We start from the raw sequence: 17,126 nt of genomic DNA, 5'->3' as shown, positions 1-17,126 counted from the left end.
GACGTGGCAACGTAGTTTCATAAGAGACAACGTTACTCAAAGCCTTGTCCATACGGTTGGATATGTGATCTTTATTGCATAATGGTGACCATCAAATGCTTACATAACTATTCATGGTAAAAGTCTCTATATAGCGATTAATCGACAGTTATCACAAAATATTGGAAAGGTATCGCTTTCGATCAGTCGACACACTATAATTGTAGTGAAGCGAATAAATATGGGCAATTAATCGCTTCGACGAACTGTACAGCATATCGGTTGTGAGTACACTTGATTATATATTATCAGTTATGTAGCCTAACTAGAATAATATAGGACTATAAATGTGAAAATTTTTGACAGTAAATTTATATTTTTTCACTCAGTTGCTTTAGCAAAGTTTCTCATTATAATGTCATAATTATAATAATTAAAATGTCCCTATTCTTTTCAAAGCACTTATCAACTATTATAATAATTTTGGATATCATACAATGATATACGTGTATTAACGTGATGTGGTTGTGATGTGACATTGTTCAAATAACTATTTTGTAAATTATAATATTGAAGTGACAATTATTTTTGAGTTACTTAATTTAAAAATAAAATTATTTTTAATATGTACCTACCCAGAAGATTTTTTAAATGATATCCTAAAGCATAGATACAAAAAAATATTAATTATTTCGTTCTCTTTTTGAATATTAGTTTAATTAGGTTTTAGGGAACGTAAAATATATAATTAAAAATTATTATAAATCAATTTATTATTATTTAAATAATAAATTTATTTACAATATTTTTAATTGAGTGATAAACAGACGAGTTAAATAACTTCTTGACTGTCGTAGTATACCTTAAGTATCTTGGTATATTTGGATATTCACTTGAACAATTTGGCAATAAATTACAGTCATTTAGAGGAGAGAATTCCTACCGACAACATGTGACGTTTGTTATTTGGGTGATTTATGTGGATATTACGGAGGGACTAGCTAAATGAACCCTTACGGCTTGTCGTTATTTCAAATGAGATGCAATAAAGGAGAAAAAATAAACCTCTACACCTATTTGATGTTATATGTTTTAGTAAGAGCAACGCTATGCCGTCTTTATCATTTATTAATTAACAGATAGGTACATTATTTTGTTTTTCGTTAATATTAATGGTATCTATTTACTAAGGAATCCACATTGATTTAACTTTATGGAATAACTACATGTGTAAGTATCATTTTTGGCAGGTAATAATAATTAGTAGGTGTAATTCTATTTGAGAGAATTTTGACCAATTTTAATTCTATTATGTTGACCAAAAATTAATAAAATGATTATATAAAGACTGTGTGTAATTTTATCAAAACAATAATAAAAATGTTAGCATTATGACTTCTTATTTGATCATTTAATTATAACACACTAATTAATGTGTTTTTGTGTATAAGTGTAGTTTTCAGTTAGCTCATTATGACCGGCTCGGTTCGCACGCTTGTTTCACGAGCACGTGTTGCAGACTTGTAATGAAGTTAGCACCTGTAGCCTGTTGCCGCAGCGGAGATTACTCATGCTCTATCAGGGTATTTCACGCGATCTCATACATTAATATTAGTCGAACAGCGCTCGCGCTGCTGTATCAGCGCTTCTACATAATCGTACTCGTATTGCACTAAAAACATACGGGCAGTTTCACCTTGAATATATATATTTAAAGGATAATTAGCATTTGCTTTATTAGTGCGTGAATGTTATTGAACGTATTTAAAATTTTGAGTGTGCATTAGTTAATATATTAATAAAAGTGTGAAAGTTAGTAAGAAATAATTCGTTATATTATGACGTTCACGTAATAATTTCTACCTTCATAATAATTTTATGTTATAATTAACGCCACGATGAAAATATGATAAAGATTTTAGAAATCGGTGTTGTTTGTACACCTATGCAACTTACTGAGTGTTTCAAAGAAGAGTGAATATTTCCTTAGGGCGACGCTCCAGTGACAGTCTTAATTAAAGGGTGGTAGTACTTCATTAAATCGGTCATTAACGTCAAAGTGTCGAACTGATCCGGATACCCAGCGACAAGTGTGCCAGTGTCCGAGTCTGCTGCGATTTCACCTGCGTCACGCACGTCCGCGCGGTTCGCATACTTGTTCTCCGCTCGCGTCTGATTGCTCCAATTACAGCATCATTAGATTTGCATGAGATAGTGTAGTGAGATAGTGTTGCGCTGTGCGCTTGCAAGTGAAAGTGTGTACGATGACGGCATATGCTCAGCTGAGCTGACGTGACGTCGTGCGTGACGTTGGCGGACATGGGCCATGTGGAGGATATGCGGTATCAGTAATGCTGAACCCGTGCTTTTCAGCAATACCATTGATGATGATTATGTAAGTGTTATAGAAATGCATTTGATACATTAAATATTCTATTTATTTATATTTTCTCTTATGAGAAGAGAAGAAGAAGTTGGCAGTTGGGTTTTATTACCCAACTGTCAACTTGCAAGTTTTTTTCCATACTCGTTACGTAACTTATTAGCACTCCCATAATAAAGACGAATGACTTCATTAAAATGAGGAAAAGCCGTTTAGGTTATACGTTTTACCCGAGAACTGTTCTAAACTCGACGCACTACTTACTAATATAATAATAATATAAGTAATAAGTCGTGAAAATTCAATTCAATTCTAATTTGTATCATACATTTCGATATAGTAGGTATTTTATATATTACATATATCTCTGACTCATTGTTGTGTACACTATGGCGTATACTAAGTAAACAAAATGATGTATGTATGTCGTTAACCCCAGAACGTGAATAGGGTGCCGTTATATACTGAAACGTAGCAAGTATTTATTATAAGTAGCAATAGTGGTAAACATCTTTATATTTTCTCTTGAAAACAATATGAATATTAATATGCGTTCCAAATTCCTATAACTTTAATAACAGCGTCGTATCAATATAAGCTACCCAATATATATATATATATATATATATATATATATATATATATATATATATATTATACATTTTTCGTTATAACGTATACAATATGTAGTGAACATAATAAAGTTACTATAATACACACAAGTAGCACATAGTTTGTAATGAAATAATATTTGTCTATATTTTTTTATGTGAGTTGGTTATAAGTATCTATTTATAGTAATAAATGTAAATAATTTAATATTATTTGTACATAAAATAATTTTACTCTAATATTTGTAGGTTATAGATTTGTTTCAAATAATTTTTTAATAATAATGGCTGCTACGTAATAGGGAATTCATCTCCCACCCCGCTTAACATTGTGTGGGAAGGGAGGAATGTATTTTACATCAATAAATATTCATAAATTTGATTGTTTGTACACACAAGATGCTATTATTAATATTAGTATCTATAGCTAGCTACCACATACACTTTTCTACATATTTGAAAGGTCTTTATTGATTTTTGTACGGTTTCGAGTTGTACTCATTTATATAGTCAACTTAAAATTGATTTATTTTCCTGCTGTTTGGCACAGGACTATTCCTATAAGAGAAAGATACGTAATCTATACATATATCTGTCATGCTTGTTTCACATTGGGATAAGCTGAAACAATGGGAAACGCCAAATGCGAAAGATACAGTCTACTATTTCCACACTAAGTAGGCGGTTTGTTATAGCATTTTATTTCGGTTTTTTCTTTTCCTGTGTCGATATATTTTGTGTTCTTTTTCCGTCTTTGGAAATGTTTGGAGTCTTGGTCTAATGTTTTGGGGACGATGAAGAGTTACATTATATTTTGTTCAGTGGCCACTACATGAAAATTTTAAAATATTTAATTAAATATGACTTGGAGGAAGTATGAAACTTTGTCTACATACTCTAATAAACTATAAGCTTATTATAGTTATATATACATACATATATACCTTTTTTGAATGGTGCCTTGAAAAATGATTTCTTTTGCATTGAAATTAATTAGGTATAGCATAATATTCTATCCATTAACAAAGATAAATAATAAATTTTGTGTGCAATGCAAAGATCCTTTTTCTTTTGTATTTCTTGCAAAACCTGTATTTTTTTACATAATCGAGTTTATAATCACTATATTATGTCCTTGCTATCCACTCATGTACCAGAGTCTGTTTGTTATAGCCGACTGGCGGTGAGGAGAGATCCCACCCTCGTAAAATATGTTGTGAGTGTGTTACGCGGATGGGTGCATAACTCAGAAGTGTAAGGGACAATCTAACTGCGAGTACCAAACAGTTATGTAAGCGCGCGCCGTCATTCGGTTACTTTTAATACCCCTTCAGTCAGAACTAACCTACTTCAGAATATTATAAGCATCGTTAATATTTTTAGTAACAGCCTGTCAAAGACATTAGAAGCGGCTTTGAAATATCTGGAGTCGGCTTAGATACTGATAATATAATTTTATATGTAAGCACTAGGGTTATAACATTAACATATTACTGTTTTGATGATATAATTATTTCAATAAATAAAAAATAAATATTTTGGATATATTTTTTTGATCAAAACATAATTTATCTAATTTGTTTAATTAAACGTGTAAGTCAGTTGTGTTGACCTTATGGTGGTGTGTTCCAGCAGCCGACATGGCGGTTGTGGGGGGAGGAGCGCGTCGACGGCGCTATCTACACCGTCTACCTGAAGAAAGTGCGCTACCACCGGCCTACGAGGAGTGCCTCCAGTGTAAGTTACAGTACTATAAATTCCTATTATTTATTTAGGGGTATCCAACAAAACATGCAAATATATCAACTTAAAATACACAAATAAATAAAGGTAGCAGCGACATGCATATTCATATTATAATATACATTATAAGTATATAACCGTGGAAAATAAAAATGTTTAAATAACATGAGTATTACAAAATAAATAGCTTATATCTTACGTGTGATACATGGCATGTTCTCATTAAGCTGTTAATCGAAATACGAAATAGGGTCGTACGGGTAGATACAATTTTTGAAAAAAATAATATTTTACTTGTTAAAAATGCTACTTTCTATATGTGAAAATGTTTTTAAAATCGATTGAGTAGTTTATTCATTACAAACAATCAAATCTTTCTTCTTTATAATATTAGTATAATGGTATAATATACTAATATTATAAATAAATAAATAAATATAAATATTTATTTATTAATTTATTATGGTATAATTCGGGCGAGTCCAGAAAAGTCTAGACGCGAGGCAACCTTAATTATGGGTCATAGAGTTCACAACATAAAAAGGTCACATTTTTTAGGGTTGATGTAATGTATGCACGCCTGATTTGCTACTCTGTGCCTGCCTATTCTACCACATACCTGAGGTAGTATCTTAATAAGGTTACTGATAATGCTGTCAACACTAAACTGTATGCTAAACTTCGTTTGAATGGTTTGCGGTTAATTATCAAATGAATGCGATGATTCATTTAAATTATCAGCTACGGTGCTACGTGGAATCCCATTCGTGATAATTGAGAAACAAGAAACAACTGTATGTTATTGTGACCAGAAATATCCGCTGTGGACATACAAATTTAACTATACAGAAAATTAAATGACAAAATAATTAAGCTAGTGGATATTTTTGATGTATTTGTATTATTTTGTTTGGAAATCTATTATTTATTTATAATCTCTAGTTAATTTATGTTTGTTCGTATAACATTAAGAACTTCAATTTTTATCGTTATGAAATCTAATTAAATTACAAATGTTACCTGCGAACGCTCAGGTTGTGGAATGAGCTTTGCCGAGGTTTTTCATAGAGACTATAGTATGAGGATCTTCAAAAAAGGTATATTGAGGTTTCCTTAGGGTCGGCAATGCGCACGCCCTTAGTTTTACAGGCGTCCATAGGCTACAGTGACCGTTTACCATCAGATGGGCTGTACGCGTGTTTGCAGCTATGTGATATAAAAAAAAAATTATACTATAATGATATTTAATACACTTTTTTTATATTAAGTTTAAAGGTATATCCATTGTCAATGTAGGTATAACCAAAAGTATTATGCAAGGACCAGTACATATTCTTTAAAAGTATATTCTGTTTATTCCATTGTGTTTGTTTATGCGGACTGTGGAGTGTGACATCGCTTAGATTTATGTTTAGCGATAACATTTTGTACAATACAAAAGGAAGCCATAATAAAAACGTTATTTTCTGTAATATTTTACATTCAACACTGTTTACTATAACCGGAAGAATGACACGATCACACAGCATACTATTATGGTACTGCTGGTATGTACTTACTGTGAGATTTTGAAGCATTCAGTGTACACATTTAATGTCGTTATTTATTTTTAAGTGACTTCAAAGAGAAGAAGGTTTACAGTTAGTTATTATTTTTTCTTGTATTTGTATATTATGCAATATCTTCGCCAATCTTGAACTAAATTTAACAAGTTTTTTTTTTACTTAGTTTACGCTCGTCTTAATCCCATGTAGTAAGTATGGTATCACTATACCCATACTTAATTAGTAATTAATGGATGTTAATAGTTACAAAAAAATCTCATGATCCGTGTTGCGTTTAAAAAAAAAATTATTAGCGTTTGCAAACAATTTTCTTTTCTTTGTACACTTAGATAATATTGGTAGAGTTTTGTATGATATTAGCTGACGCGGCAAACCTTGTTCTGCCATATAGATACAACATGCATTTAGATATATTTACATTATTGACACCGTAATCACGATATATTTTTTTTAAATGGGTGTGTCAAACAATCTTATCTTTGTCTGTACTAATATTACAAAGAAGAAATATTTCATTTCTTGTACGTTTGTTTCTTTGTTTGTAATTGATAAGCTCAAAAACTACTCAACCGATTTAAAAAATTCTTAGTATTGAAATCTACTCGTACATTATCAGCAAGTATCATATATAGGTCATATATTATTTTCAAAGAAATTAGTAATCCCAATGATAGATTACAATAATATAATCTAAATGCAATCAAAAATAATAAATATATATAATATATATATATATATATATATATATATATATATATATATATATATATATATTAGCCTGTTAAAGCTAATATATAATAGATACTTAGTCCATACGAAGCTTGGACGCATCGTACAACATTAAAAAACTTTTAATATTGTAAGATTTCCACATTTCGGCATTTGTAAAAAGCCATATTACAAGTATTCTTTTATTTTTATGAAATGCTGATTTTTTGTATCATCCATCTGCGAGTTAATTACATACGACAATTTTTTATGGTCTTATATTCGTATGTCTCAAGGTTTGAGATCAGGCTTAAAAAATGTCTCAAGGTTCATTCGTTATCGCCAGTCGCATTTGTCTCAATAAAATTAATTAACTTCGCAAAAACAACATGTTTCATTTTCTCTACCATTTAGTTAATTGCATGGGTATTTTCATTTCGAACTGCCCTATGACAGACCTATATAGATTTGATAGAGAGCATTTCGGATTGCACACATATATATTGCGAAGTCACATTGGACATTTGGTTAATTTTTACTTAAGAACAATAATGATAAATGTTATTGTTAGTTGAGACAGTTATTTCACTATTATTTAAATAGAGTGTACATTTAATTTCATGTTTGTCATTCAGGTTTAACACGAAAAATGATTTCATTGGATTGTTATTAATTGTATATACATAGTTATAACGGTTACTACTAACCATCAGGTAGGCAGTCAGTTTGTTTGCCGTTGCTAACTTGCACAAAAATAAAATAAAGTAAATAAATAAATCTTAGCTTAACAAATTGATAGATAGATAGATCTATGGGTCTATCATATATTCTTAATCTATGATATTATATTACAACAAAAGTGTAACTCATAGCCTTTTAGTCCACCTTTAAAGTTGTGTTGAATAAAACAGCGATTCTCTTGTTGATCTTTCTTATTGGAGTGTCATTCCCACGTGTGCCACTTTGCTCGTTTCACAGGCAGAAGAATTTATTTGGCTATTATTAATTTATAAAACTTTTTAAATTGTCGTGGTTGTCATTGCACGTAAAGAAAAAAAATATGTTGTAAGAACCAGTCAGTTACGCATATTAAGCGGCAAGTTATTTAATACTACTTTAATTAAATAGATATTATAATATAGTGTATTTTCTGTCGATAAATGTTGGTTTGATTGCGTCATGGTCACTGGTTATTTGATTCTTTACTTGTTGTTTCTATTTATGTTATGATATTGTAATTCAATCATAATTATTTTTAGCATAAATTATGTTTGGATCAAGCTGGGTTTATTATTACTCGTAGTATCAAAAATAGTCTAAAATCTTCGATACCACTCAGTACAATGTTTAACCGTTACCGAGGTGGTTATGATTGATGTATTTTATCTAAAACTTTTCGTTTTATATAATAAATTTTCTCGAGAATTTTTCAATATTTTTGTTACATTAAAATTGGCTTTGATGTTAACTTAATTTTAATTGAATCTGACTTTGTTTGTTTTAAATAAAATATTATTATCAAACGATTTCAAAAATGAAAAAGTTTTCGTTATGTTGTTGGGGTGGACGTACACAATACCTTCACTAACGTTATAACGCTTTATTTTTATATATTTTATTTTATCTTATGTTAATTATTGTTATTGTTGTCTTTTAATTTATTGATCAAATAACTTAGTTCGTTCATAACTATATTTTTTTATTCAAATACTGATACAATCATGAATAATCTGCGTAATACAATGCTATCTTGATATGAATCTATACCAGTTCGGATGGTTTTCTTTTTGTTCACAAAATTAACTTATAAATAATTTAATGGACAATTCATTATTCATGAGTCCATTTTTCGTTTTCGTTTGGATTGTAAATTTTAAATATTGAATTTTATTCTTCAGATATTGTTATGCGTATTGCTTCAATTTTAATAAATAAGTGGAATTAAGAATTTCTTATAATAAATTTTCATAGAAGTTATTTCGTGGAATTTTAATAATTTGTTTATATATTTAAATTTCAATGTTCGTTGTATATATATGTACATGTGGCGAACTTAATATCACAAGATCTTCTCTACCAGTCAAGTTGATATTTTATTCTAAATATCTTGTTCATAAAAATAGGTTTGCGTGAGGTTTTAGTTTTTATGAATTTTTTTAGGGAGGGAGTTACTGTTTAAAGTTAACATAAAATTATAATTTAGTCACCGCATATAACCGTGAGTTTCTTAAACATAGATAAATAAATAGTTCATAATAACATCATTAGCATTTATAAAATTTATATTATATTTAGCATTTCTAATATTTATTTATATTATACGATACTATGATAGCCCACATCGCTGACTGTAGCAGACACGTTCGAATAATTTAGGTAGTTCGCATTGTAGGGACAAATTGTAACGTGTGTACCGGAAAACAACATTTTTCCATAGTAGTTGTAATTTAATTAATTTGAATTGTACATATAAATTGTAATGATTTATGACACTGTAAATGGTCACAATAATAATTATGTCTATATTAGATTATTTCGAAAGAAACGAGAATCCGTCCTATAAACAGAAGTATTATCTTTTCTAGTCATAGGTACAATAGTAAAGTGAGATATTTCTGTCCTAGTGACTGAAACTAGAACATCTGATCCGGGGATACAATAGCTTGGAATATCAATACCTATAATTCGAAATCCATGAATAAGTAAGGATTAAAGATGAATGAAATAATGAGAGAAACTACTTATGATGTTAGTTTTAATGAATTATTCAAATTTATCAAAACTAAGTTTTTATTTACATAAGACGTTATTATTACATAATATTAGATACAATATAACGGCAATAGTCTAAAATAATTGACTATTTAAATGACAAAAACCCATAGATTTGAGCATTGTATTAATGTGAAATGTATAATTATGGTAATATTTTTCTCTTTTTATTCTATTTTAATGACTATTAATTTAATTAATATGATTTTTTATAGTAATTACAATATTTATAAAATGACGTATCATAAGAGTCTATAACAGATGTCTATGAATAAAGATTTTTGATTGATTGATTGAAATATGTAAAAAATTACCTCTTAAGAGATTACAGTTCTGAGCATATTTTATTAATGCCACTAGAAGATTATTAAAAAATATTATGTAGCCTTTAATATTTATTATAATAAAGTAACTAAATTGTTGTCACATAATAACAGCATAGTTCAAAGAACTTCTATACTTCTTATACAGTGACAACATGAAAACGTAACTGTAAAGTAAAAAAAGACAATCTACACATTACTTTTCGTAATTGGTTTACAATAATGCCTCTGATTGATTAGTTCATTAGAAATTATATTTGTGCGCAATTTAGATTTATTTAATAGTGTTAATATTGTGTCTTTCAGGAGTCGGATGACGAGATTTCGCACCTGGAGTGGGAGACGGTGCGCGTGCGCTTCGTGAAGGCGGGCACCGTCGAGCGGCTGGTGGAGGCGCTCGCCACGGATGACGGCGAACTCGAGTCCACTTACGTCAATGTATTCTTAGCCACATACCGGTAAGAATCAAGTCCAATTAATAATTGGAACATCGTTCCAAACTATATTCCAAGTCTTGTTTTGTTTTTTGAGCCCAATTTGGTAGTAATAGTGGTGGTCAATCTTCGAATGTTTTTTTTTTCATGGATGATAATGGAATGGTAACCCCGTCTGCGCTATCGGTACCTATACATTGACAGGTCACTAGTGAGGGATGATTGGTGAAGGTGAAAAGGCAGGTCAGTTAGCCCATTGTGATGAATTCAACGATAAATTAATCACGATCGTTTCCAGGGAGAACCGCGTGGAGGTCGACCTGGTAAGGTATATTGATAGCAATGGGGACTAACTTCCCCATTACTAACAATCCCTTCCCCCAATCTTCGAGTGTTGGCAATCACACATATACTAATAGTAGCGGAGTTAAATAAAATAATTCTAATCAAATAACCAGTTATTTTTATTTCCATCAGGTGAAGCTTGTTTGCCATTCAGCAAACAAGCAGACGGCTCATCTGATGAAAAGTGGTAACAGCCTATAGATATAAACAGTATCATACTGTTAATACTATATGCACTTCGATAACAAGTTATAAGTAATAACGTATTGCGATAGTTAATGATCCAGCAAATATATAGCGTTTGTTGTTTTTCTTACCAATTAGAAAAAAGAATACTAATTTTCGGTCCGTTTGTATTTGCAGATCATTCGCGGAATGCACTCGAGTCTTGGACCTTTTGCTTCGACGATATGAAGCTTTGGCTGCGGAGGACGTTGTTCACACGACAGCGGTTGATACTTCACTACAACATCGAAAGTAAGAATCTAAATATATGTATATTAAGTATATATTATTTTTATACTTGATTTGCTTAAATCACATATAAAATATATTTTATTTGTAATCAAGTACATTACAAAGACGTGTATGGAGATAAAATTATAAAAATCGGATTGTTTTTCAAAGTAAAAGTAAAATATATTTTTCGTAAATTATTGAAATTTCGTAAGTTATTTAAATAATGAAAGGGTATATAGGCTACATAACATTCCATAATTTTGATGAGTCTATTTACTATAACAAACGATTTTGTCAACCAATTATGTCAAAGATCCAAACATACTTACCTGTTTACTTACATGAGTATACTTAAAAAATATTACTCTTTTGGCAGTCGAGTAAACAGAATATATTCTTCTTTACTTATAAAATAAATGAATAAATCAATTTAATTCAATGTAGTCTCATTTTGTATAGCCTATTGTTATAAATAAGTAGATAGTATCTACGACTATAGGTGTTTGAAATATAACTTCACACTCCAAATTTCAGGACTCTGGTGGCATGTCTCCATGTTTGGTTGGACACCTATCCGGAGGACTTTCGTCAACCTCCGCACCACCCCGCACTACAACAGCTACTCGCCTTCACACAGCTTCATTTGCCAGGCTCGGAGCTTCATTTGAAGGTATGCACATAATAAAATTATAGTAAAGCGAAATATAACTTACTCGCTTAATTTTAATATTGTTATAAATAGAATGATATTATATTGTTGAAATGTCAAGAAATTACGGTATTTTGATCTATTTTTTTTATTATTTTTGAATTTAATTATTTATTCATTATCATCATTTTATTATTATTTTTTTTATTCATTCGGGTTAAACAACTATGTGAATTTGAATAAAATTTGTAAGAGAAATAAACTATATCACAAGTTAGCACATAAAATAGGTACTCGTACTTTTTATGTCAATTCGCGTAAGCTATGGGTTAAAATTAATAAAAAATATATTTAAAGTTAAGAGAGATAAAGTCGTGGGAAAGAGTTAATTAAAATTTTTGTACAAATTGTTATAGTTGTAATTCCATAAATTTATGTTATTTATTTCAGGTATTGCAGAAGTTAGCAATATTCAGTGCGGAACGTAATGGGTCCGGTGTCGGCGGGGGCGTGTGCCTGGCGCCGGGCATGCGGCTCACGGCACACCACACCAGTACATATCGACTGCCGCATGTGCCTCACCGACACTTCGCCGAACAATTAACTAGAATGGATATGGAATTGTTCAAGAAACTAGTGCCTCATCAGTGTCTTGGTGCAGTTTGGTCGAGACGAGACAAGGATCGCTCTCATGACGCAGCAACTGTATCAGCCACTGTTAATCAATTTAATGCAGTATCCTTTCGAGTTATTTCTACAGTATTAGTAGAGCCCAATTTAAAGGCACACGAAAGAGCTGATATACTCGCATCATGGCTAGATATTGCCCGCGAACTAAGGGTGCTCAAAAATTTTTCATCACTAAAAGCTATAATATCAGGATTACAGAGTAATCCGGTTTATAGATTGAGAAAAACATGGGCTCTGTTGCAAAAGGAAAAATCAGAGTTGTTTGATGAGCTCGCCCGAATTTTTAGTGAGGATAATAATAGATGGGCTCAGAGAGAATTGTTAATGCGCGAGGGAACAGCCAAGTTTGCTGATACAGTTGGTGAAAATGATCGACAACTACAAAAGCTTCTACACGAACGAGGATCCCCTGGAGTAAGCCATGGCACAATACCATATTTGGGAACTTTTTTAACAGATCTTACTATGATCGATACTGCTATACCAGATACAGTAGCGGATGGTCTTATAAATTTTGATAAACGACGGAAGGAATTTGAAGTTCTAGCGCAAATAAAATTACTTCAGGGTGCTGCGAACGCCTATCAACTGCCTCCTGATCCAATGTTCGACCGATGGTTCGACTCGGTGATAGTATTAGATGACCGGGAAGCGTATCAGCTATCGTGTCAAATAGAACCACCGACAAACCCGCCTAAAGAGAGGCGACCGAAGAAGATGAACGATTGTAATAACCAAGGACACAGAAAGAACGATTCAATCGCTAGTACAAGTTCTAGTAATAGTTCCCAATTTTACTGTGAGACTGATGGAATTGTTAATAACGCGTGGAAACGAGATAGTTTAGAGCGACGGGCCTCACCAACCAGACTATCCCATGGCTCATCTTCTTCGTCTTTACCGTCTCTAGATGTATCTCTGTCTAGTGCAAATAGTAATCAAAAGCAAGCAAATGGCAAAACGAGTATAGCGAGTCCAGCACATGCGAATTCGCGAAGTGGACCGGATTTTTATATTATTCGAGTAACTTTCGAGTCGGATTGCGCGGAGACGGAAGGTGTGGTGCTATATAAGTCGATAATGCTGAGCAACAACGAACGTACTCCGCAGGTGATACGTAATGCGATGTTGAAGCTCAACTTAGAAGGTGATCCCGATGGTTACACCTTGGCTCAAGTTTTGCCAGACAGAGGTAACTATAAAAACAAATTTTATTTTTATTCATGTAAAACTATCACAAGTATTTATCATGAGGAGATTTTTTATTCCAGTTGGAAATCTAGGTTGAAAATAATACTCGACATGTAGTCTTGTAAAAAAAAGTAATACCTATTTAATTATTATTATTATATTTGATGACTATGAGGTGTGTTCTACATTTTATTGCACCATAGTCGGGTAAAAATTATTGATCGATTTTTTATAATATTAACTAACGGTAACTATTATGCATTACCAGAGGGAGACTTTGTAAAAATTATTGTCCCATTCGTGTTTTGTGTTTGCTGACTGTGTTTCGGTTTGAAGGGTGGGATATGGCGTGAATTTACATAACACCTGATTAATGGCAACGCATATCACGAAACAGTATAGTCTAATGGTACTGCTCATGTCTATAGGCGACGATTACCACTTTCCATCAGGCGGGCCATCAGCTTGTTTGTCATTCTAAGTTGCATAAAAAAAAAAAAAAAAAAAAAAAAAAAATTAAGCAAGTCCATGTGACGTTTAATTCCAAATAGGTATCTATGGAACAATATTGTTATGTGTTATAATGTTAGGTTCAATTTTTTTTCTTAAACTCCTTTGTAATCTTCGCGCAGGTTCGATTGCAAAAGATTGTCCTTATTTTTAGATTAGCGCCACATTCGGCATACCTTCAGTTATATTATGTTCGGTATCGTTTAGGTAGTATATAAGGCTATTTCTAAATTCCTTGTTTTTTATTTTTACAGAAATGTTGCTACCATCAAACGCGAACGTGTATTATGCTGTAAATACTGCATACAACTTAAATTTTATCTTGCGGCCGCGTAAACCACAACAAGATGAGCTGACGAACGGAAAAGTGCGAGGCAAGCGTCCCTGACTATACACAAAATAAGCCTTCGCCCGGGCTTTCTTTCGGCGCAGAACTCCTGTGATCTTGTACAAATCTTCAAGTTCCTCTCATTATTTATTTTGTGACTGATGTGTTGATTTCGTACTATTTCGTTGTACTGCAGTGCGTGTTCATTCAAAGTGTACTCATCTTTATCTTATCTAAACTATTTATAATTCAAGTGTACTTGATTAAAAAGTACTTTTAATGCCACCTTATATTTTCATTGTCTGTAGTTATATAATTAAGTATTGTTTATATGTAAATGTGACTTAATATTTTGTATATAATGAAAGTGTAAATAATAATCTCAATACCCTAGAATAATACTGAGCCAAAGGCAAATAAGTATGTCTAAGAGCAAGGTGCTGTTTACTTGTATACAACATTAGAGAAGAGCTTTAAATTTAAAGATTTTGAGAAACCGAATTCCCTGTATTGACATATACTACTTATATATTTATTTGTGTATATGTGCTTTAATGAATTTAAAACTGTATATGTATGTAGTATTTTGCATGTTGAATAGTTATTAGAAATTGCTAGTTGTTATACAATTTTAGAAAATGTTTAGATAATGTGAAATGATATACTCAAGACTCAAGTCCGTATTGAAGATCAGGTAGGAAATTTATGAAATTAGCAAAGGGGTATGAAGAAAATTTTTCCATGTGTTAAAAATATGTATTGCATTTGTGTAAGTTCCTTTAATTTTGCTGGCGAGCGTATAATGTTACACAATAAAAAAGATTTTTGAAAACAATTTTTACTATGTTTTACCATGGGCTAGGATTAATTAAAGTTGAAACTCAAAAAAGATCTGTAATTGTTATATTTATATGTATCTCTAATATTTTATGTGTCTGTATAAATAGTTATAATTATTTTATTTTGTACTAAAATATTCAAAATTTTTGTATTTTTTTATTTCCATGATTTTACTATTTGTTTTTTTGAAATAAAAAAAAAACTATAATAATATCTTGAAACCAGTAATAGATTTTAATGGGAATCAATGTTAAAAATAAAATAATTTACATTATATTTACTCAAATAATTGAACATCGTCCCAATATCCCATAAATGTTTTGGAGAGGTTTTAAGCTGGTAAGAATAGACAAAAATTAATACATAAAATTTTTTACTGAACAAGGTGTCATTTTGTGGAAGTCCATATCACTGGTTATTTGATCAGAATTATTTTGTTTAATTCCGCTACCATTAGTATGTGTGCGACTACCAAGACTGAAGAAGAATGACTACTATTATTATTACCAGATGTTCTACAACCTTCCAAATTAGCCATTAATTTTCCGACTGCCATTTCATTCATGCACGTTTTGCGACACGCGTTTTATCTATTTGTCTCAAGTGCCTAGTTTAAAGGTGAAACACGTGTTGAAAAACATGCGTGATCGAAATGGTAGTCGGAGATCGATAGCTAATATGGAAGTTTGTAGACCTTCTGGTAATAATAATAGTATCTTAATTGTCAAAAATAGTAAATCAATATTTGAGTGTTGACAATCGCACACATTAATAGTATGGGAATTAAACAAAATAATCAAATAACTAGTAAAAAATGTCGTTTAGTCTTTAATAACTGTGTCGTATAAGTTAGAAAAATACACTTTTATGAATTCTTTTTTATTTATTGTCTCATAGTTTTATAAAAAAAAAATCTCAGTGTATTAATAAGTTTATTTGTAAGTTCATATTTTTTCTATTATAAAATTCAACCTGTTTGTTACCTACGCCCTATGATATTAAATAATAATTTGTAAATATTTGTACCGAATTAATGTGTAATTTTGTAGTTTTCCACCAACATTTCTGTAATATGTTTATATATTTGTGTAATAAAACTGAATAATATCTTTTCTTTATAATTTGTTGAACAACTAGCCGTCCCATTTCCAATAAAAGATACCTTATTAGATTGACCCCCATGTGATCCCTACTTGAAACTGTTGTGACTCATTTTTGATGAATTTCTAACGATGTACCAATTGACTAGCTTTCATGTTTACCTATCATTCTGCACCGGTGCCCTTTTAGCCTTAATCGACAGGCGAGGTTCATTTTAAATATTTTGAGTTGTACTTCATCTTGCATTGTATTATTTTATCTGTGATCCTGTGAGAGTATCTGAGGAACAAAAATAAAAGATAACTTTGTCCGTATAGGTTAGTATAATATTATATTATCTGTGGTATAGGTATTTGCTACTTCTGCTGTTAAACGGTTACTTCTCATTTATGTGTCATCACTCACTGGTGCCTCATTGGCTTATACCGATTTCGTAGGAGGGTTTACCATTTCATTATCATACATAAAAAACTACTTACACGAGTACTTGCATGC

General features: G+C 31.1%; 1 protein-coding gene across 12 annotated transcripts in view; it reads left to right on the top strand.

Annotated features, from left to right (window-relative positions):
- The window catches only part of LOC113517054 (ral guanine nucleotide dissociation stimulator), a 44,194-nt gene extending 27,557 nt beyond the window's left edge, over window positions 1-16,637 (top strand). For 7 of the 12 annotated variants that reach the window (XM_026901580.3, XM_026901576.3, XM_031908016.2 and 4 more), the window contains 6 exons: window positions 4,606-4,710; window positions 10,391-10,542; window positions 11,227-11,340; window positions 11,857-11,992; window positions 12,422-13,853; window positions 14,617-16,637. In XM_026901580.3, the coding sequence (XP_026757381.1) occupies window positions 4,606-4,710; window positions 10,391-10,542; window positions 11,227-11,340; window positions 11,857-11,992; window positions 12,422-13,853; window positions 14,617-14,750 (2,073 nt within the window). In that variant the 3' untranslated portion in view covers window positions 14,751-16,637. Of the gene's footprint in view, window positions 1-1,606; window positions 2,375-4,605; window positions 4,711-10,390; window positions 10,543-11,226; window positions 11,341-11,856; window positions 11,993-12,421; window positions 13,854-14,616 lie in introns of those variants that run through there. The other 5 variants (XM_026901582.3, XM_052902610.1, XM_026901581.3 and 2 more) reach the window with 3 other exon arrangements.
- The last annotated feature ends 489 nt before the right edge of the window (window positions 16,638-17,126 follow it).

Source organism: Galleria mellonella, unplaced genomic scaffold, assembly GCF_026898425.1.
Source record: "Galleria mellonella isolate WM207_F2 unplaced genomic scaffold, CSIRO_AGI_GalMel_v1 utg93, whole genome shotgun sequence".
NCBI classification, from domain to species: Eukaryota; Metazoa; Arthropoda; class Insecta; order Lepidoptera; family Pyralidae; genus Galleria; species Galleria mellonella.
The sequence above is the reverse complement of the archived record's forward strand: the minus strand, read 5'-3'. Positions and strand labels throughout refer to the sequence as shown.